At 46.5% G+C, this 22909-nt stretch overlaps 1 protein-coding gene across 5 annotated transcripts in view; it reads left to right on the top strand.

Moving 5' to 3' along the window:
- LOC102448247 (sodium channel protein type 5 subunit alpha-like) overlaps window positions 1–22909 on the top strand; it is a 190422-nt gene that overhangs the window by 69128 nt on the left and 98385 nt on the right. For 4 of the 5 annotated variants that reach the window (XM_075922841.1, XM_075922840.1, XM_075922838.1 and 1 more), the window contains 2 exons: window positions 15078–15169; window positions 16052–16273. In XM_075922841.1, coding sequence (XP_075778956.1) covers window positions 15078–15169; window positions 16052–16273 — 314 coding nt within the window. Of the gene's footprint in view, window positions 1–6519; window positions 7247–15077; window positions 15170–16051; window positions 16274–22909 lie in introns of those variants that run through there. The other variant, XM_075922839.1, reaches the window with a different exon arrangement.

Here is a 22909-nt window from a genome sequence, read left to right as displayed (position 1 = left end):
CATGGCTCCCCTTGGCTGCAAAGTGCAGCCAGTGGGAACTGCAAGGCATCATGGTTGCAAAGCCAGTAAATAAACAAATGGGAATGGCTACTTAGCAGCTTTCTTAGGATGTGTCTACACAGCAAAGTTATTTCAGAATAAAAACCATTATTCCAGAATAACTGTGTGAGGCATCTACACAGCAATTCTGTTATTTTGAAATAATTTTGAAATAATGGATGACTTATTCCAGCTTCTGTAAACCTCCTTCTATGAAGAATGCCTATTCCAAAATAGCTATTTCGAAATAAGGCATGTGTAGACACTCAACTTCTGTTATTTTGAAATAGACCCTCACCAGGGCCATTCTTAAGTCATTCCTCCTGGGGCTCTAAATTGAGAAAGCACGTCTACATTAGGGAAGCTTACCTTCGACTAATTTTGAGGCTTCCCTGCAGTGAAGATGTGCTATTTTGAAATAAGCTATTTGCACTTTGCAGCCAAGGGGAACCGTGGGAAGCAGCGTGGAGTGGGCTGCTGCTTCCTGCAGCTCCCTTTGGCTGCAAATGGCAAACCACAGCCAAATAAGCTATTTCAGAATAACTATTCCGGAATGGCTTATTCCAAAATAACTGTGCACTGTAGTCGTAGCCTTAGGGTGGGTCCACGGACCACTTTGACAAACACTGGTATAGAAGATAGCAACAGTATACCAATCCTGCAAAAAAGGATAAAAGGAATTGTAACATATGTCACATTCCATCACACAGAAACCAGCAGCCCCTTATTTGAAATAGGAAAAAGGGTCTGACCTAAGCAGATTTAATATCTGTAGTGTCATTAAGTGTGTGGGCATGCATGTATGGGTATGAATACAGGTATATGAAGGTACTATGGCCATATACGCAGACAGAATTGTAGTCAGTGAATCAAATCTGAGATTTCATCACCAGAAACACAGAACTTACACTGCAATTAGAAAGCTATTACAGTGATAGGCACAAAAGGGAAATAAAATCAGATCCATTAAGCCACTGTATTATAGATTCTTCTTTGAGTAGTGTCCCTGTGGGTGCTCCATTGTAGCTGTCAGGCTTGTCCCAGCACCACAAATCGGAGATTCGTCAGCAGTGGTCTGCCAGACCGTGCATGCACATTAGGTGCCTTGTGCTGTTCACACCCTTTCTGAGAGCATGCGGTCTAGCTCCCACCAATTCCTCTTAACTGTCCTTGGTCGCAGACTGAGTGAGCTCCCTCTCATCAGATCCTGACAGGAATTAAAATAGTTAATAGTTTGATAAATAGTTGTAGTTGTTAATAGTTCTAGTTAAATAGTGTTAATAGCAGGGTTTTTTCCTTGATTAAAAAAAAAAAAAACAGAAAGACAGGCGGACAAGGATCTCAACACTGCATGTTTAATATATGGGACATTTTCGGCATGCCGGGATCACCCGGATTTAAGAAGTGTGCCACTTTCCAGGAATGCATGCCTGCTTCAGACAGGCATTCCCGCTGCATCTTGTGCCTCGGTGAGGGGCATATTCCACAGAAATGCCCTCACTGTTCAAAGCTCATAGCACGAACAAGGCAAGACAGGGAGATGAGGCTTAAAATGCTTTTGTTCAACAAAGCTTTACAGCCTATGCAAGATGATCCCTCTCAGCCCAAGTTGGACTGTTTTAGAGCCAACAAGTGTCAGGCGGATTTTCCAGGGCCTTCAAACTCCGTCAAAAAAGGCCCTCCCCAACCCATTCGTTGCCACCAATGCAGGTTAGCACCGGGGATAAACCAGGCACTTTTGGGACAGCTCCTACCCGCTGCCCAGAAAAACAAAAAACGGCCTGTAGCACATCGGCACCGGGGTCAAATCTGCTGAGGGAACCCGCACCGGTGGTTTTTGCGATACCACAACCAGCGTCAATACCTGAATCGGCACCTGCGACGGCACCATCGATGTGACCGGCACCACCGGCAAATCACACATCAGCACCACCTCCTGCACTGCAGGGTGCTCCAGCACTGGCACCACAGCTGGCACCGACGTCAAGTGCACTTCAGTCAGGACCAGTACACTCAGTGACACCGGCAAAAGCACGTCATAAGTCGTGCAGACTCATCACTCCTTCTCCTAGCCTGGAATATATTTCTTTTTCTCTGGAGGAACCTTCCCCTTCACCAGTGCCGTCAGTTCACTCTGGGGAGATGCCACGACACCGCTCTACTGGCTAATACCAAAGTCCTTTGGCGCACACTTCTCTTTTGCCACATTATTATCACTGTCACCAACATTCATCCTTGTCTCCAGTGCACACCAGGTGGAGGTCACAATCGTCTAGATCACCCATGCTCTCAGCTTACACCCACTATAATAATGAAGGAAGCAGTAGATATTCCTCCAGGCATTCATCACTCGCCAGACGCCACTATAGCCATCACTACAGTCACAACTATTACTGACGATGCCATCCTTCCTCTCCAGGTCACTCTCATCCAAGGTGACCATGCTGCTGCCAGTTGTACGTCACCTGCAGCCGTGTTAATTTACCTACTCCTTCCAGGACAAGACCTCCTACTCCTACTCAGACAGATCCTCCGACACGTCAGCACTCTGAACCTGAAGAGGGTCAATCATCAGACCAAGAACAGCCTCAAGGGGTTTTCCCCTCAGACCAATCCTCATCTTCTCCTGACGATGCAGTGTTTCTGGAGGACTCATCACTCACTGATGACCTTCGCCAATTTTAGGACCTCTTTAAATGGGTTGTTGAGCCAGGAAGTGCAACTCACGGAGGTCCAACAGAAATAGCATTGCCTGCTAAAAAACCTGCAGCTCTCAAAAATCTAAGGTTGCGTCGCCACTCAATTAAGTAATTTTAGAAGTGGCAGATGATATTTGGCTAACACCGGCGTCTGCTACGGCAACCAACAAGAGGGCAGATACAAAATATTTTGTCCCCTCAAAGGGAATGGACTTTTTATTCACACTCCCACAACCTAACTTGCTTGACGTGGCACAACAGAGAGCTAAGGCTCTGCAATATAAAAATAACATCAACGACATGGACAGCACATGCTTAGATCTATTCTACAGAACGGTTTATTCCTCAGCCACTCTGATTGTGCGTATGGCCAATTATGCGGCTCTACTGGCGAACCATAACTTTAATAACTACACAAAGTTAACTGTGCTCATGGAACACCTAACTGGACACCAAACGCCACATTCTAAAAGCTGTAGTACAGGAAGGGTACTGTAGTACAGGAAGGGTACTGGTGATGCACATTCAACATCACCAGTACAGCTGCACGGTCCACCACAACCTCCGTAGTGATGTGCAGAGCCTCATGGCTGCAGTCTTTGGGAGTTTCCAGGGAACTAGAATCAAAGGTAGAAGACCTACCCTTCAATAGACAAAACTTATTTGCAGAAAAAATGGATCAAGTTCTCCACTCCAGCAAGGACTCCAGAACCACGCTCAAAACATTAGGCAAGTACACACCACTGTATTGGTGGAAACGATACATGCCTTATCAGAGGTATAAGCCTTTCTTATATGGTGCTCCTCAACATAGACCATATGATCAGCAGCGTCCCAAACAGCGACTGCAGAAATGACATCCACAGAGCAATAGAGTATCTAACCAACAAAATACCCGACAGCAAGTTTGACATGTCGGTCGAGGGCCTGTAAATCTCCTCCTCCTCACTCATCAACCCGAAGGAACCTGCCTATTTCATCACTGCCTCAGTCCATTTCAACATCGATGGGCCTTCATTACCACCAATCAATTGTTCCTCGAGCTCGTAACATCGGGTTACTCGATCCCCTTTACCTCGCTCCCCCCATCCTTCCCACCATCCCTATCCCTTTCCAGGGACCCCTCTCATGAGACTCTTGTAAAGCAAGAGGTCTCATGTCTCCTCACCATCGGCACAGTAGAGAGATTACCAGAAGAGTTCATGGACAAGGGATTCTATTCCCATTATTTTCTTACCCAAAAGAAATCAGCGGAGTGGAAACTGATCTTAGACCATGGACGGCTCAATCGGCACCTTCGCAAACAGATTCAAGATGGTGACATTAGCTTCTATCATTCCAGTGCTCAACAGCAGAGATTGATTTGCGTCCCTCGACCTGCAGGATGCCTACTTCCACGTGACAATCCGCCCAGCATACAGGCGCTTCCTGAGATTCATGGTAGGCCTTGAACCCTTCCAATACAAAATGTTGCCCTTTCATCTGTTGTCAGCACCCAGGGTCTTCTCAAAGACACTCGCGGTAGTGGCGGCTTACCTTCGGCGAGCCAGAATGTTCATATTCCGTTATCTTGACAACTGCTTGATCAAGGCGCTCTGGGCTCATCTAGACTACACTAGAGTGTCGAAAGAGGATATGCAAATTCTGTGGGAATTTGCATATCTTCTTCCAATCTTACTTTCAAAAGTGGAGCTCTTCCTCAGAAAATGAGGTTTTACGCAGTTTTTCAAAAAAGGAGGGGGTTTGCTGAAAAAGCTTCATCCAAACTACTTTCAAATCCCATGGAATTTGCATATCCTTTTTCAACACTCTAGGGTAGTCTAGATGAGCGTTCTCTTTTGACGACATACAACAGTCTACCAGTATAACAAGAGCAGTCTTTGAAGCTCTTAGACTTATAATCAACTTTCCAAAATGATTGATGACACCACAGCAATCCTTGGAATTCATCGGTGCATGATTGGACTCGATAACCATCTGGGCATACCTGCCCTTAAACAGATTTCAGGTCATTCAGGACCTCATACAAGTTCTTTCCACGGTCCGCAAGACCTCCGTTTACTACTCATGGGACACATGGCAGCTACCACATATGTTGTAGCGCATGTGTGACTGCACCTGAGATGCCTGCAGCACTAGGTAGCCTCAATCTACATATCTGGAAAGCACAATGTGTACAGGACAGTCTCTGTGCCACCAAGAGTAGTGAAGTCCTTAACTTGGTGGACCATTCCCACCAACATGCTATCTGGCATACCTTTCCACCGACCTCAATCCACGATGCAAATTACAACAGATGCATCTTTACTGGGCTGAGGTGCACATCTCCAAGACCGATGATGTTCAGGGCCGATGGTCCACACAAGAGATCTTCCAGCACATCAACCTCCTGGAGTTGAGAGCTGTGTTCAATGCATGCAAGCATTTTGTTACTCTTATCTGTGGTCATACCATCAGAGTGCTTACTGACAACATGACCACGGTCTTGTACATAAACCGACAGGGAGTAGCTCGATCTTGCTCCTCTGTGAGGAGGCAATACAACTATGGAACTGGTGCATCCACCATGACATCATGATCCTAGCGGCGTACCGACCTGGCAAAGACAATACCACTGTGGATGCATTCAGCAGGTACTTTGTCACACATCACGAATAGGAACTATACCAGGGGGAGCTCCTATACGTCTTCCTATGATGGGGATTCCTCACTATAGACCTATTCACAACACATCGAAATGCGAAATGTCGGTACAACTGTCCCAGAGCAGGCATCAGACCAGGATCCCTGAGAGATGCCTTTCTGCTCTACTGGAGTCGTCACCTGCTCTCTGCTTTCCCCCCAACTCCTTTAATACTGAGAGTCTTAGAGAAGATTGTCAGAGACTGTGCCACGGTAATCCTTGTAGCCCCCTTTTGGCCACATCAGATGTGACTTCCTTATCTCTTTCATATGTCTCCTCGCCTACCCTATCACCTACCCAGATGACATGATCTATTGACGCGGAACCAGGGAACCCTAGTGCATCCTCAACCTGACCACGTTCACCTCATGGCGTGGTTCCTAACTGGCTCTAACAAGCAGAAATGATCTGCTCTCAAGACATCAAACAGATTTTGATCCACAGTAGAAGATCCACTACTCAAGCCACTTACCTGCACAAGTGGTGTCATTTTCACTCCTGGTGCTCAGACAGTAGTCTTGATACCTCTTCTGTTCCTATCCATTGCATCCTCGACTACATCCTTCATCTAAAACATTCTAGTTTATCACTGTCATCTATTAGAGTACACATGGCAGCGATCACTGCCTTCTGGCACTCAGTAGAGGGCTATTCGGTGTTTGCCCACCCAATGATTAGGCAGTTCATGAAAGGTCTGGTGAATACTTACCCGCCACATAGAAAACCACCACAGCTGTGGAACCTAGAACTAGTCCTGGATGCCCTAGCACGGCCTCCCTTTGAGCGTTTGGCAACCTGTTCCTTACCAATGTTGATTATGAAGGTTGCCTTCCTGACAGCAATAACATCAGCACGCAGGATGGGAGAGATTGCTGCTCTCTTGGCTACACCTCCCTATACAGTGTTTACGAGCCATCAGGTTATACTCCATCCCAAACCAGCCTTCTTGCCAAAGATAAACTCGGAGTTCCACATCAATGAGCCTTTACTCCTTCCAGCCTTATACCCCAAGTTGCACTCCTCTCATCAAGAGGCTAGATTTCACACCTTAGACGTGCAACAGGCATTAGTGTTTTATATCAATAGAATACAGACTTTCCAAAGATCCCAACAGCTGTGGGTTTCCACAACTGATCGTTCTAAGGGCAAAGCATTATCTGTGCAATGCTTATCGAAGATCATCGCATTGTGTATCTTGCACTGTTACTCATTACAAAATAAATCGCTCCCAAAGACTCCAAGATCCCATTTTACCAAGGCAGTAGCAGCTTCCAAAGCTTTCCTCCAAGGGGTTCCCCTTTGTGACTGCTGTGCTGCTACGTGGTCCTCTGATTACACTTTTGCTAAACATTACGCTATCCCCAACATTATAATGAGTGACTCAGCGATTGTCTTTGCAGTATTCTTCACAGCTGCAAGACCTTGAATTCTGAATCCTGCCTCCTCATGTCGGACTACTGCTACGAAGTTACCTACTCTGGGGCACCCACGGAGACACTACTCAAAGAAGAAGAGGAAGTTACCTTGTGCAGTAATGACGGTTCTTCAAGATATGTGTCTCTGTGGATGCGCCGCTGCCCACCCTCCCTGCTTCGGAGTTTCTCCTTTATGTTTTTCAGATACTTGGCGGTTAGGAGGAACTGGCGGGAGCCAGACTGTGCACTCTCAGAAACGGTGTGAATGGCACGAGGCACCTAATGTGCATGCATGGTCTGATAGACCACTGCTGACGAATCTCCAGTCTGTGGCACCGGGACAAGCCCGACACCTACAGTGGAGCACCCATTGTGACACACATCTCGAAGAATCGTCGTTACTGCACAAGGTAACTTCCTCCTATCCCTGTTATTACACAAGCATGTCAAGAATATTTACAATCCACAGTTCAAGACTTACGGGGGATGTCTCTTTTTACATCAATTTCCTTTCAAATATAAGTACCAATGAAAGGCAAAACCTGTTAATCCAGGTTTTATTTGATTTTTCCAAACATTCCAGAGTGTTGTGAGTCTGAAGACACTGAGTCCTTTAGTTCCTTCTGTCTTAGTTTCTTTTGATCACAGTAAGGCAATACACAGGCAATTTTATTATCCACAGTGTTTCCGATTATTTAATTTCAGTAAAGAGTATGAAGTGTACTCCACACCAACAGTGGCTGGAGCTTTTATTCCCTACAGAGTTCCTCTGAGCTATCTGCACAGACAGCTTGATCCCACTATGATCCCACTTACAGCACACTGACTGCAGTTGAGGAACTTCCTACCGCACACACAAATTACAACCACAGATTCTTCTTCGGGTAGTCCCCGTGGGTGCTCCACTTCTGGTGTCGGGCTGGTCCCGGCGCCGCAAATCGGAGCTTTAACAGAGCTGTGTGTGTGTGTGTGGTCGGGCAGCGCGCGTGCACTCCCGTTTCGCGCCTTTCATCTACCGCGCGCTGCCCGGCTCCCGCCAGTTCTTCTCATCCGCCTTGGGTCGCAGACGGAGCTTCCCTACTCTCTCCTCAAAATTTCCCCCTTCTTCCCTTCGGCTGTTTGCCGTGGGGAAGCCTCATAACTTTTACTGTTTAAATATAGACTGCGTCTAGCCCCGTTGGCAGACGCGGTTTAAAAAAAAAAAAAAAAAAAAAAAAAAAAAAGAAGAAAGGAAAGAGTATACTGAGAAAGAGCAGGGCTATATATAGATATACACTGTTGGCGTTTTTTTCTGTTGCCTGCTCTGGTTAAAAAAAAAAAAAAAAAAAAAAAAAAAGGAAGGAAATAAAGTTTAAACGGAAAGAAAGTAACACGGAGTAACCGGGGACGCATACAAGCGGCTGCTCTTAGCCGGCGGTAACACTCAGTCCCCACAACTCAAAATGCCGGGCTCCCCCGGCTTCAAGAAATGTGAAGGCTGTGCTGAGCCAATGCCGGTGTCAGATGGACACTCGGCTTGCATTCGCTGCCTTGGGGAGACTCACATCCCCCAAAAGTGCTCCCACTGTGCCAGCCTGACGACTAGAGCCCGCAAGGAGCGGGAACGTCGCTTGAAGGAGATCCTGTTTGATAAGGCTCTCATGCCTTCCACTGCCTCAGGATCCTCTGCCTCCGACCCTACGACTGATAAGCGGAAGGCTCCTTCTGAGGCTTTGCCCTCATCAAAAAAGAGGAAAGCCTCTCCTGCTCACTCCCTGCCAGCTGCTCCGCAGTCGCGGGCAAGCGCAGGTGACAAGCCGGGCACTTCTCGTTCGAGGGTAACCCGTGCTCCATCAGTCAATAAGCCGGCCGGCACTTCAGAGTCTCGTCAGCCCCCTGCTCGGGATCCTCACCCGGCACCGGGGCTTCTTAAAGAGACAGACGCAGCGGCACCAGTTGTATCAGCGGTGCCGGCTGTTGAAGGGCTTTTAACCACGGCCCCCCACAGGGAGCTGTCCTCAGCACCGGCAGGGGATCAGCGTGCTCATACTCAGATGCCTGCTTCACAGCCCTTAACCCTTCACTCTCCAGGCTCTACACAGCCAGCAGCATCAACACAAAAATCAAATGCCCAGGGAATCTCCCAGTGTGCCTCGCCAAGGTCTCACCACGAGCCATCCCCTCACCGCTGTGCCTCTACGCACCACGCAAGAGACCATGGGCATTATTACCACCGCAGTCTCTCATCTCGTCACTACTATAATAGAGAGCGTAGCTGTTCACACCAGAGATATTCGAGATCTCCTTCTCCGGCGAGACGCTCACGATCACCAACTCATTCACCTAGAAGTACATATTACGCCAGGTATGACAGCACTAGATCTTCTGGACGCTTCTCCCCTGCAAGGTCTGGCCGGCACTATTCTCATCGTTATAGACCGGACTATCTTGAATCATCTCATCACAGTCACTCTCGGTCTCATCGCAGGTCTCCATGTTCCTGTAGATCAGTTAGTCCACGCTCTGGGCGCTCGGAGATCTCCAAGCGTTCTCCGCTACGACGTCCCGTATCTTCTCGTTCCCCCACGCATTGTTCTCAAATGTCGGACCTAGAGGAAGGGCAACTCTCGGAAGGTGAGCAGGATATCTCCCCTAATGCCAGTTCACCACAGCCCTCTAGGGATGAACCGCTGTCTATGGGCGAGAAGTCTCCACCGGATGATCTTAAGGAATTCCAAGACCTGTTTAAACGTGTAGCGCAATCTCAGGAAGTGCAGCTCACTGACTCTCAAGCTAAACAGCATAAGCTGTTTAAGAATCTGCACCCTAAACAACAGAGAAAGATTGCACTCCCGGTAGATGAAGCCATCTTAGAAGTGGCACAGGATATCTGGCAGACGCCAACATCGATACCGCCAACTAATAAGAAAATTGACAAGAAGTATTTCGTTTCATCCAAAGGTCTGGATTTTCTTTTCAATCACCCTCAGCCGAATTCCCTGATAGTGGATGCGGTTCGTCACAAGAACAAGATGCCCCAATTCAAGAATTCCCTACCGGATAGGGAGACAAAGAAATTGGACCACTTTGGTCGGAAAGTTTACTCCTCCTCGACCTTGTTACTGCGGGTTGCCAATTATGCTGCTCTGTTATCAAACCATAACTTTGATAATTACTCTAAGTTACCGGAACTCATGCAGCACCTCCCTGACAGTAAGAAGTCTCTCCTTAGATCGGTTGTCCAGGAAGGTTTCACCGCATGTAGAACAGCCCTTCAGATAGCCGCGGACATTGCTGACACAGCCGCGCGAGCAATGGCAACAGGCATTGCGATGAGGAGAGCTTCCTGGCTACTGTCAGCGGGAGCTCCTAAGGAGTTGAACTCCAAAGTGGAAGATTTACCCTTTGATTGTCAGAAGTTGTTTGCCTCTACTACCGACGAGATCCTCCATTCTGGCAAGGACTCTCGTATGACCCTTCGTTCTCTGGGGATGTACACGTCACCTTTTAAACGCAGACGATACTACCCTTTCCAGAGGAAATATGATTATTTTCCCTATAAGCAACAGCAACAGCAGCAACAGCAGCGTGGATCTGACCAGTCTAGATTCAGACAGCGCCCTCAGCGCAAACGTCAGCAACAGAACCGCTCTGCTGCTCGACCTTCCCAGAAGCAGCAGGTTTGACTCCCGTGCAGAGGACGCGAACATGTCTCCAACGGTCAGCACTCGGAAGCCTGCAATCACCACCACCACTCTATTCCACCACCGCCTCAGGCCATTCCTTCATCAATGGGCCACCATTACATCGGACCGATGGGTCCTAGAGGTCATATCGTCGGGCCTGACAATCCCGTTCGCATCAATCCCTCCGACCACTCCTCCCACCCCATCCCTTCTCAGGGACCCGTCTCATGGGGCCGCTCTTCGAGAAGAGGTTCTTCACCTACTCGAGATCGGAGCCATAGAGAGAGTACCCGACGAATTCCGAGGCAAAGGGTTCTACTCCAGATATTTCCTGGTTCCCAAAAAGTCCGGAGGGTGGAGACCGATCCTGGATCTGAGGGGTCTGAACCGTTTTATTCGAAAGCAGCGCTTCAAAATGACCACCCTGGCCAAGATCATGCCAGCACTAAACAGAGGAGACTGGTTCGCAGTCCTGGATTTGCAAGACGCATATTTCCATGTAACGATTCACATAGCCCACAGGCGTTTTCTCAGATTCGTAGTGGGCGACGATCATTTTCAGTACAGGGTTCTGCCTTTCGGCCTCATTTCGGCCCCAAGGGTGTTCTCCAAGACACTAGCGGTAGTGGCTGCCCATCTTCGAAGGATAGGAGTCGTTATCTTCCCCTACCTCGACGATTGCCTCATCAAGGCGCGCACCCAGTTAGAGGCTCAACACATGGTAGTCGCAACTCAGGAGTTGTTCGACTCCCTCGGCCTTATCGTGAACACTCAAAAATCGCGCCCACGACCTACGCAGATTTTAACCTTCATAGGAGCGCGTCTCGACTCCCAGTCGGAAAGAGTCCATCTTCCACTCGAGCGTTTTCAAGTAATGCAAGATCTGATAAAAACAGTTTTGCACGCTCCAATGCTCCCGGTACGCGTATGTCTCCAGCTTCTGGGACATATGGCTTCCACGACAATCATAGTGCGCCATTCAAGACTGCACCTCAGGTGTCTGCAGCATTGGCTAAGCACGGTTTACAAGCCTACCGACCACAGCATTCGCAAGACGGTAGTACTTCCAGTACATGTCAAAGACTCCCTAGTATGGTGGACGAATCACAACAACATGTTGTCAGGAGTTCCCTTCCATGCACCACAACCGTCACGAGAGATAACCACAGACGCTTCTCTCATCGGCTGGGGTGCCCACATGGGCACAAAAACAGTTCAGGGTCGTTGGTCCACTACGGAGATGATGCTCCACATCAATCTTCTCGAGCTTCGAGCCGTGTTTCATGCCTGCAAACACTTCAAGGTATACATAAAAGGTACTGTCACCAGAATCCTCACGGACAATGTAGTCGCAATGTACTACGTAAACAGACAGGGGGGTGCCCGGTCCCGCTCACTTTGTGCGGAGGCTATCCGTCTCTGGAAATGGTGCATTCGAAACAACATCTCTATAGTTGCGTCATACTTACCGGGTGTGAACAATACCACAGCCGATGCACTGAGCAGGTATTTCCCCCAGGACCACGAGTGGGTGATCCGCACAGATGTCCTCTTAACTCTCTTCCATCAGTGGGGGTTTCCGACGATAGATCTCTTTGCAACACGTGCCAACGCAAAATGCAGAGCTTACTGTTCCAGAGCGGGAGTGGGACCTCACTCGCTGGGAGACGCATTCCTCCTTCACTGGGGCACATCACTCTTGTATGCATTCCCCCCTGTTGTACTCATTCCCAGAGTACTCGAGAAGGTTGTGATGGACAGGGCACGAGTGATACTTATAGCCCCAGCATGGCCCAGGCAGCCATGGTACTCAACCCTTCGGCAGCTCTCTGTACGAGCACCGCGCCGACTGCCTTGCCTACCAGATTTGCTGACACAACAGAGAGGCTCACTGCGTCACCCGAAGCTGGACACTCTGCACCTCACTGCATGGATGGTACATGGTTCAGCGAGTCCGAGAATCTTTGTTCGGACCAAGTGAAGCGTGTTCTCCTGCACAGCAGGAGAGATTCCACCAGGAAAACCTACCTGTCAAAGTGGTCCAGATTTGTACGATGGTGTGCTCCTAAACTCCTGGATCCCTTGCTTTCGCCGATGCATGTCTTATTGGACTATGTCCTTCAGCTGCAGGCAACCGGACTAGCCATTTCATCACTTAAGGTCCACATAGCGGCAATAGCTGCTTTTCACTACCCCGTTGAAGGCAAGTCGGTTTTTTCTCACCCCATGATGGTTAGATTTCTCAGAGGATTGGCTAACCTCAACCCACCACGGAGACCTCCGCCACCTGTATGGAGTCTTGACCTGGTTATCGATGTCCTCACTGGGCCACCGTTTGAACCGCTGGCCACGGTACCGCTACCGATGCTTACGATGAAGGTACTTTTTCTTCTGGCTATAACATCAGCACGCAGGGTGAGCGAGTTATCCGCACTAATGTCAACGCCTCCCTATACGGTCTTCAACCCGGAATCAGTGATACTGAGGTCTCATCCAGCCTTTCTACCTAAAGTATGTACGGAATTTCACATAAACGAACCAATTGTTTTGCCATGTTTCTACCCAAAACCGCATGCATCTCAGCGAGACGCTCTCCTGCATACGCTCGATGTCCGCAGAGCCCTGGCTTTCTATATAGACAGAACCCGTACTTTACGTAAGACGGACCGCCTCTTTATTTCAACATCGGGCTCTTCTAGGGGCAAGTCCTTATCCGCCCAGCGCATTTCCAAGCTGGTTGTCTCTTGTATCACGACGTGCTATACTATCCGTAAGAAGTCTCTCACCTCGCAACCTAGAGCTCACTCAACACGAGCAGTCGCTACGTCTACAGCTTTCGTGAAAGGTGTCCCTCTTCGTGACATCTGCCGTGCTGCAACTTGGTCTTCAAATTCTACCTTTTCAAGACATTATGCAATTGTTCAGCACTTCACCACTGACTCAGCAGTAGCCTTGGCAGTGTTGCCTACTGCTCGGAATACCGATTCCGAAACACACGTTTAGCCGAGATTACTGCTTCGGAGTCACCAGAAGTGGAGCACCCACGGGGACTACCCGAAGAAGAAAAGGAAGTTACTCACTTCGTGCAGTAACGATCGTTCTTCGAGGTGTGTCCCCGTGGGTGCTCCACGACCCGCCCTCCTCCCTGCTTCGGAATCTTGTTTTTTTCTGTCTTTCAGATAGGCGGTGAGACGAACTGGCGGGAGCCGGGCAGCGCGCGGTAGATGAAAGGCGCGAAACGGGAGTGCACGCGCGCTGCCCGACCACACACACACACACAGCTCTGTTAAAGCTCCGATTTGCGGCGCCGGGACCAGCCCGACACCAGAAGTGGAGCACCCACGGGGACACACCTCGAAGAACGATCGTTACTGCACGAAGTGAGTAACTTCCTTTACTCCTGCTCCTCACGAGGAGTAAGGGAAGCCAATGAGAGTGTTTGCTCTCATTGACTTCCTGCTGTGTGGATGGTGTGGAAACACGATGTAAGATATGTCGACTCTAGCTACATAATTTATGTAGTGAAGTTGCGTATCTTTCTTTGACCTTCTCATGTAGTGTAGAAAAGGCCACTTTGTAGTTCTATTATATCCATAGGTCCCTTTCTATTGCTAGTTCACATGCCACTATTGAGTATTGAATACCATTCTAAGGGAAAGAATAGCAGAATGATGCCATTAAAGGAAAAGCGAAATATAGAGTTACATGTACCTCCTGTGAGTGTGTGTAAGTGAAGCTTTGCTGTGGTCTTTCCCGTTTTTGCTCCAAACAAACCAGATTGTGTATAAAATAAATTAGGAGAAATGTTCTGAATCACTTTGTCATTAATATCTCTGTTGAAGTTATAACTCACTTTGTCTTGAGTTTGACCTCCAGCTTGGCCAATAGAACTCTCTGCATGTGTGTGTGTGCGCACGCATGCATGTGTATGTATGTGTGTGTGTATGCATACACAAGTGCACATGCACGGAGGCCAGGGAAAGAGTAATAGCAGAAAGAGCTAGAAAGAAGCAGAGGAATAAAGGCTGTAGCAGATAGGCTTCTTTGGTAGAATGGGGCTCTTGGAGGGGTGGGAGAAGAATTGATTGCTTTGCATTGTGGGAATAGGAGACACAGTACTAAAGGATAGATTTTAGTTTTGGTAAGGAAAATAAATGGATTTTTTTTCAGAATGTTGGGCTGTGATGCAAGGGAAATTGCTAGCTTTATTGTGGGGCTGGGGAGGAAGTTTTACTTGATGATTTGATAAAAAAATAAATTATTCTCTTCTTTCTGTGTTTGAAATACACAATTTTGAGTAATGTCTGTGTTGTTTTAATTTAATGAAAAAAGTGTATTGTAGGAAGTTGGCAACATACATGATCAAGCATTATCATGCAAATAGGTTCCATTTGAAGTAACCAACAAATAGATTTCTAATGCATAATACATGGGATGAGCCCTTGACATATTATTTGTTAATGCCTAAGAAATTATATTCAGTACTCAGAAAGGTTAGCATTAGGAAAAGGCATGTAAAATAGCTGTTTTGTTTATTCAGTTCAATAGCATGTTATGTCATGTCTTGATTTTACAGATATGTAGGGGAGCTTCATGATGTAGGCAGTGTTTCAGTCCTTCGTACATTCAGAGTTCTGAGAGCTTTAAAAACTATTTCAATAGTCCCAGGTAAGAAGCACAGATCTTTGAATATTTTTTTCCAACAAGTGATTTTCTCCTCCAACTACTTTTTTTTTCAGAACTTTTGTATTTTTTTGTTTGACTTTCAGCTGCTACAGACACCATTGAATTTGTAGACATGTGTGGTATTTCAGGGTTGTTGACCCATTTAGAGTAATTTAAGCACTGGAAATAATTTGCCATCTAACTTACTTTGTTTGTTTATGTGTTTGAGTATTTTAGTTGATTTTTATAATGTGATACACTGAAATCTCTTGTAATTGTTGTTTATCATTGTTTTGACTATGCATTGTCACAACCTCAACAAAATTGTGCTTTACAATTAATATTTATTATTATTGGATCAGAATTTGTCCAGTTTTTATTACTCCTTGGTCAGGAAGTCAATTAGGCACTGCCTGATTAAGGAAGGGCAGTATAAAACTTGAATAAGGTTGTTGAATTTGGTTCATTAGTCTCTTTCTGGTCCCTCTGTATTATTTTCAGTATGTTGTTAGTGTTCTCAGGTCCTCCCTGGGAAGCATCCCTGCAAATTTTATTAGCATTATGTTTATTCCACTTTCTAGATTATGAAAGACTATCCTTGATATCCATGCACGAGTGTGCATTACCTGGAGAAAGAATATAAGGCATCTTCTACCCTTCACACACCCTGCATTCCCTGCAAAAGTGCTGGGGATAATTGTGTGTAGGGAGAGAACTGCATGTAGATCACTTCTGTCTCACCTGGACTATGTTTGCATTGCAAAGATGCATGTAACACTGGCACAGTAATTATGAAACTATGGCCGTGCTTGTTGTTTTAAATCTCAAAGAATAGTACACGTTTCAGTTTCTCAGTCCGTACACTGATGAATTTTATCTCCTTAGGACTGAAGGTCATTGTAGGTGCACTGATCCAGTCTGTTAAGAAACTTACTGATGTGATGATCCTGACAGTTTTCTGCTTGAGTGTCTTTGCCCTCGTAGGCCTCCAGCTCTTTAAGGGCAATTTAAGACATAAATGTGTCAGAAGGTTTAACTCCACCAATGGAACTATTACTTCAGATGACAAGACATGGGACTCCTATGATATGTTTATTAATGATACAGGTAAACTATCCTCTTATTTACTTTTAAAATGCTAGTTTACACACATACGCACATGCACACACAATTCCTGCACTAGAAATTATATTGAAAATGCTGTTGAACTTAGCTACCACAGTATATTAGTCATCAAAGTGCCAGAATGGTTTGCAAATGTCCAGGGATCATTTCTGCTATTGGGGCTGCAATTTGCTCTCTCTCTTTTCCCATCTTCCTTCATCAAAAATATTGAAACTACTATTTCCAAAGTTTCCAATAATATTCATCTATGTTTCCCAGAATGATACCATAGTAACTGAAATGCACATTAGCTCATTCTCTAATGTAATTCCCAGAAGTTCTGCCTTGTAGTGTGTGCTGAACAGTTACAACTATCGAGCAAACTGTACATTTAAGTAGGCTGCAGATTTGTGTGTTTTGATGTAGACTGTGAACAGTTTTATTGAAGATTCAGCTATTGCTTCCTTGAACTATGTTCTATATTTCTTTATTCTGTATGTATGTCATGACTATAGTTAGTAGTACTAAAGGTATGTAAAAACACACCAAAGCATTTTTCTTCGAGTGATGTCCCCATGGATGCTCCACTCTGGGTGCTGGTGTATTCTTACACCAATGACCAGAGATCTTTTTTTTTTAGCAATGCCCCATTATGCTGCACACGCACAATGGTGCCTCCTCATGCCATTGGTGTCCGTTAGGCACATGCATGGCTTCCTCAGTTCCTTCTCTATTGTCCTCAGCAACAGACGGAGCTCCATTCTCTAATCCCTTTCTCACAGAAAAACAAGAACAAATAATTAATTCTTCTCAGTTTTCCTCGTCTTTCCAAGTTTTGAATCCCCCCCCAACCCACTACCCTTAAAAAAAAAAAAAAAAAAAAAAAGAACCACCCCATTTTTTTCTTCATTGTTCACCTAGACGTTTTTTTTCCTCATGCATAGATCCTAAGGCTTTAAATGGTGTGAGTCCTGCCTAGATGCTGTGCAAAGTAGAGGCAAGCCTTATGCATAAAGTGTCTAGGAGAGGCTCATCTGACACAGAAGTGCATGCATTGCTCCAATCTTACAGTTAGAGCATGCCACGATCGCACCAATAGGCTGAAAATGTATTTTTACAAAAAGTTGCTTCAGGCACCATGGGATGACTTGCGTTCCAAGTCTAAACAGTCAGACAAGCCAAAAGGTATGGACAAAACTCGTCCCTCTTTGTCTTCTGGCAAGTCAAAGGTGAAAATCTGTGTTTCCCCAGCCAGATCACTATACCCGGTACGGAGTTCTTTGAGGGTGAGCATTGGCGATAAGCCCAGCACCTCTAGTGCAGCACTGCCTAAGTCATCAGTATCACAGAAAAGGGCCCACTCCGAGCCCAAACAAAAGCAGCCAGCACCGGTGCCACCAACCGCACCGGCCGAATAGTGGGTGTCACGGAGACACAGACCGGCATGGAAGGCAACACTGGAGATGGCACAGGATGTGGCACCGAAAAGACATCTCACTGAAATGCCTTCCCCCCCAGGCACCATCCCCAATGGTGCCTGCGGCACAGAATACCAAACACTCAGCCATGGCACTGCCACCACAATGTGCACGGTACCATATGCCCCCCCTTATCCGGGCCTCATCGGCACAGCCATCTCCATGTTCATTGGTGCAGGCCGTTCACTCACCGAGATCTCCGGTCCCATCAGTCTGCCCCAGTGAAGCCAGCCCCGAACCACACAACCGCTTCTTATCTCAGCATTCAAATCCAACTCAGAGGTACCCGCCTTGGGAGTCTCGTTCCTTGACACACAATCACCTGCTTCCACCACTGCCTTGCTACTCACAACATTGGCCATATCTACCACCCCCTACCCTGGACAGTGGCATCCCTGGGAGTCTTAGTCTTCTCGTAGGAGCCATCACACTGCTCCATCAACACCAAAAAGACCACCTCAGTCTCCTCAACCGACACCATCAGCCACAGCACCAAATTCTGCAGAGCCCATTCAATCTGACTTGGACAACTCTGTCAAAGGGGGAAGACAGATCTCCCCCTACGCAGCTCCTCCTCTTCACCATATGAGACTATTATTTCTACCACTCCACCTCCATCCAATGATACTAAACAGTTCCAAGAACTTTTTAAAAGAGTAGCCATGGCACAAGAATGGGACCTGCGGGAAATGCAAGAGAAATAATATTGTCTCTTGTGCACTTTAAAGCCCCTCACATCCTCTAGGATCGCCCTCCCGATGGATGAAGCCATTATGGACCCCAGAGTCCATTACCCTCACCAATAAGAGGGCTGACTGCAGGTATTTTATAACACCTAAACATATGGACTTCCTTTTTACATATCCGCCCCCAAACTCTTTAGTAGTTGACTCAGTCCGTCACATGGCAAAACAGCCCAACATGAGGTCTACTCCACAGGACAAGGACCATGAACAGATGGACATCAGGGGGCACCAGGTCTATTCTTCAGCCATCTTGATTCTTAGACCAGCAAATTACACTGCTATGTTCGCTGATTATTATTACTCCAACTATTCTAAACTCCAGGAGCTCTTATAGTTTCTCCTGGACCACAAGAGACCAATTTTGCTAATTTTCATGCATGAAGGGCATACCATCTCCCACATGGCATTACAAACTGCCATGGACATGGCAACACTTCTGTCTGGATCACAGCCTCGGCTATCATTATGCAGAGAGCATCATGGCTCCAAGCGTCTGGGATACCTAGGGACCTCCAGCAGAAAGTTGAAGACCTCCCCTTTGACAAGCCCAACTTATTTATGGCCAAAACAGATGAAGTCCTTCATTCAGTGAAGGACTCCCGCACAACCCTCTGGAATCTGGGCATGTACACGCCCTCTTTCAAGAGAACAAGGTATAACAGCTACCAAAGGCCCATAGAACCAGATATGACTTCTGCCAAAAACACAGGCCTCAACAGCACAGACCTCAGTGCCAACAACAGCAACCCTCAACATCCCAACCTTCTTCATCAAAGCAGCAGATTTGAAGGTTCTGTCAGGAGCCAGAAAGAGACATCCCTACTGCTGTCACACCACCAACTGGACAGCTATAGTTCACTCATCACCTCTGGCCTTTTTACACCAATGGGCACAAATAACACTGTACTGATGGGTGTTGGAGCTCATCAAAGTCAGTTACTTCATCTCCTTTATTTCTCTTCTTCCTACTCACCCTCCTTCCTCATCCCTCTTCAGGGACACCTTCCACAAGACCCTCCTTAGGCAAGAGGTCCTCCATCTTCTTGGTGTGATAGAGCCAGTACCAACTGCTTTCCAAGGGAGAGGGTTTTACTCAATGTACTTCCTAACCCAGAAGAAGAGTGGTGGATGGAGACCCATTTTGGATTTAAGATGATTCAACAAGTACATCACATACCAATAGTTCAAGATGGTGACACTAGCAACAATTATTCCTTTCAGTTCCTCCTTCGCCACTCTTGTCTGTGGATGGAGCTCCAACCTTTCTTCCTCATGTCACTTCTGTGAAGGAAAGCGAAAGAAAATTAGATAGATATTGTAGACTTACCTGTTCCCGTTAGCTTTTCTTTTGTTAAACAAAACAAAACAAAAAACAGTTATTTTACTTCAGCTTGTATATAATTAGTCAAACAATTTACCGTCACGCAGTGGCAAGCTGCAGCCAACTACAAACCGGAAAAAACAAGAAAGAAAGGGAGCATTTACTTATAAATAAGAGTCACAGAAGCGAGCAGTGTAGTCTGCCACCTGAGGAAATGCCAGGCTCCAGCTTCAAAAAATGTGAGAAATAGCGGGACTCTATGCCAGCCTCTGATGACCACAGCAAATATCTAGGGGGGAGGGATAGCTCCGTGGTTTGAGCATTGGCCTGCTAAACCCAGGGTTGTGAGTTCAATCCTTGTGGAGACCATTTAGGGATTTGGGGCAAAAATTTGTCAGGGATGGTACTTGGTCCTGCTATGAAGGCAGGGGACTGGACTTGACTCAACAACCTTTCAAGGTTCCTTCCAGTTCTAGGAGTTAGGCAATCTCCATTAATTTATATGCTGCTTGGTGAGATGCATATTTCACAAAAATGCATTCATTGACACATTCTGACAGATTTCCAATCCCCCAAACAGAGAAAACAACAAATTCTGACGGACTATCTAAACTTTTCCCTACTTACACATTTTAATATGTCCATCTTTAGAGAGAGAAGTGTCTCCCACTTCCCTCAGTCTTGGAAGAAACCACTCTGCCTCTCAGACAAAGAACAGAGAAATACAAACTCAACTTTTCCAGTTTGAAATTCCTACCTGCATTGTTATTGGCTGACCACCCGATACCTGGCTAGATATAGGCGGTATTAATGAACCCCATAGTCACCGAGTCACCAGGTGCTGGTCAGCACTCCTGATTATGATAGCACCGCTCATGCTCTCCCCTATCAATGAAAGGCTGTCTGCCTCCACCACGCTCACCTACTCTATCGCAACTCAGTGCCTACCAGGGGGATACAAAGAGTGTCTTCTCACAATACTCATTCCCAGAGAGAGCACATGAATCATACAGGGCACACAGATTACAACATCATCAATACCCCCCTTTGGCACCCCAACTGGCAGTACTATCCTTAGCATCATAGCCACTAGTCCCTCTATCATTGCTGGGCACTGCGACACAGCTCCACTGCCCCTCCCACACCAGCGCAGAGATCTCCATCTTCTACACACTTTAACCCATTACACTCTCCCATAGAGGGCACGGACTCTGAGCAAGAGAAGACTAAGGATGATCTGACCATCCAACAAGCAGACACCACCAATCAATAACTTATCTTCTGTATCTGATGAAGCAGTTATCCCAAACTATACCTCACCTAGTGACGACCTAAAACAGTTTCAAGAATTATTCAGAAAAGTGGCCGGTGGTCAAGAGGTTGTGATATCAGAAGTGCAGGAAAAGCAACATAAGCTTCTAAAGAACCTCCAAACCTCTACAAACCCCCAAATTCCTGTGCCTCTAGACTAGGCAATACTCAAAGCAGCAGATGAAGAATGGCAAATACCAGCCACAACCCTCTTCAACCAATAAAAGGGCAGATAGAAAATACTTTGTTACATCAAAAGGCATGGACTTTTTATTCTTACACCCTCAACCCAATTCTTTAGTGGTCGATGCTGCAAATCAAAGGTCTAAAAATACTCAGTACAAAACAAATATATAAGATCCTTCAATTTCGCATAGCTAACTACATAGCCCTACTCACTAATCATGACTTTGACAATTATGCAAAACTAACAGAGGTCATGCAATATCTCCCAGATGATAAGAGATCTATCCTCAAAGCCATCATTAAAGACTATATACTATATTTTGTACAACCCAGCAGATGGCCCTTGACACCGCCAACACTGCAGCAAGAGCTACGGCAACATCCATGGTAATCCTGGCTTTAAGCAGCTGGAGTTCCCAAGGAACTCCAGGCTAAGGTAGAAGACATACCATTTGATAAGGAAAATTGTTCTCTGCAAAGACTGATGAAGCTTTGCATTCTAGCAAAGACTCATGCACCACCTTACATACATTGGGGATGTATGCTCCCCCCTACCAAAGGAAGTGCTATAATCCCTACCAAAGCCATAGGGACACAATCTTTGGCAGACAGCAGCAGCATTGACCATTCAGTCAAAGTTGATTCCAATCACGAAACCAACGTAGAAGAGCCCTGAGCACACGCTCTTCCATAATTCAGTCCTCCAGACAGCAGGTTTAAGAATTTGGTTGAGGGTCTGCCCAGCCTCCCCTCTTCACCAGTGCTAGGCAAGTCCAACATCTTACACCATTGCTTGTTCCCTTTTACAACCAATGGTCAGCAATCACCACAGATCAGTGGGTTCTAGAAATCATCAGTTGTGGGTACTCTATTCAATCTCTCCAACTTCCCCACCTTCTCCATCTCTTTTCAGAGATCCTTCTCATGAAACCTTGCTCCACGAAGAAGTTAAACACCTTCTCAATATAGAGGCTGTAGAACGGGTTCCCAAGCAAATACCATGGGAGAGGTTTTTACTCAAACTACTTTCTCTCTAAAAAGATAACGGGGGTTGAAGGTCTACCTTAGACCTCTGTCAGTTGAACAGATACCTTTGCAAGCAGTGTTTCAAACTGATTACACTCGCCACAATGATTCCTGCACTAGACAAAGGGGACTGGTTTGCAGCCCTCGACCTCCAAGATGCATACTTCCATATCACAATACATCCCGTGCACAGCTATTTCCTGTGCTTTACAGTAGCATCAGACCACTTTGAATACAGAGTTCTTCCATTCAGACTCTCCTCTGCCCCCAGAGTCTTCTCCAAGACCCTGGCAGTTGCAGCGGTGCATCTCCAACAAAAAAGCATCACAATCTTCCCTTGTGTTTGGATGATTGCCTCATTCGAGGTCCCTCCCAACAGACCACAACAGACATGATCAGATTCACAAAGGCCTTCCTTCAGTCCCTAGAGTTTATAGGGGTTCATATAGATTCTATGACAGCACGTACCTATCTCCACAATCAATGTTTCAAAATGATAAAAAGCCTGGTCACAATAATGACCAGCAGCCCAACTGTTCCCATTCTAACTTGTCTCAAACTCACAGGGCAT

This window comes from Pelodiscus sinensis, chromosome 2 (assembly GCF_049634645.1).
Source record: "Pelodiscus sinensis isolate JC-2024 chromosome 2, ASM4963464v1, whole genome shotgun sequence".
Classification (NCBI taxonomy): domain Eukaryota; kingdom Metazoa; phylum Chordata; order Testudines; family Trionychidae; genus Pelodiscus; species Pelodiscus sinensis.
The sequence above is the reverse complement of the archived record's forward strand: the minus strand, read 5'-3'. Positions and strand labels throughout refer to the sequence as shown.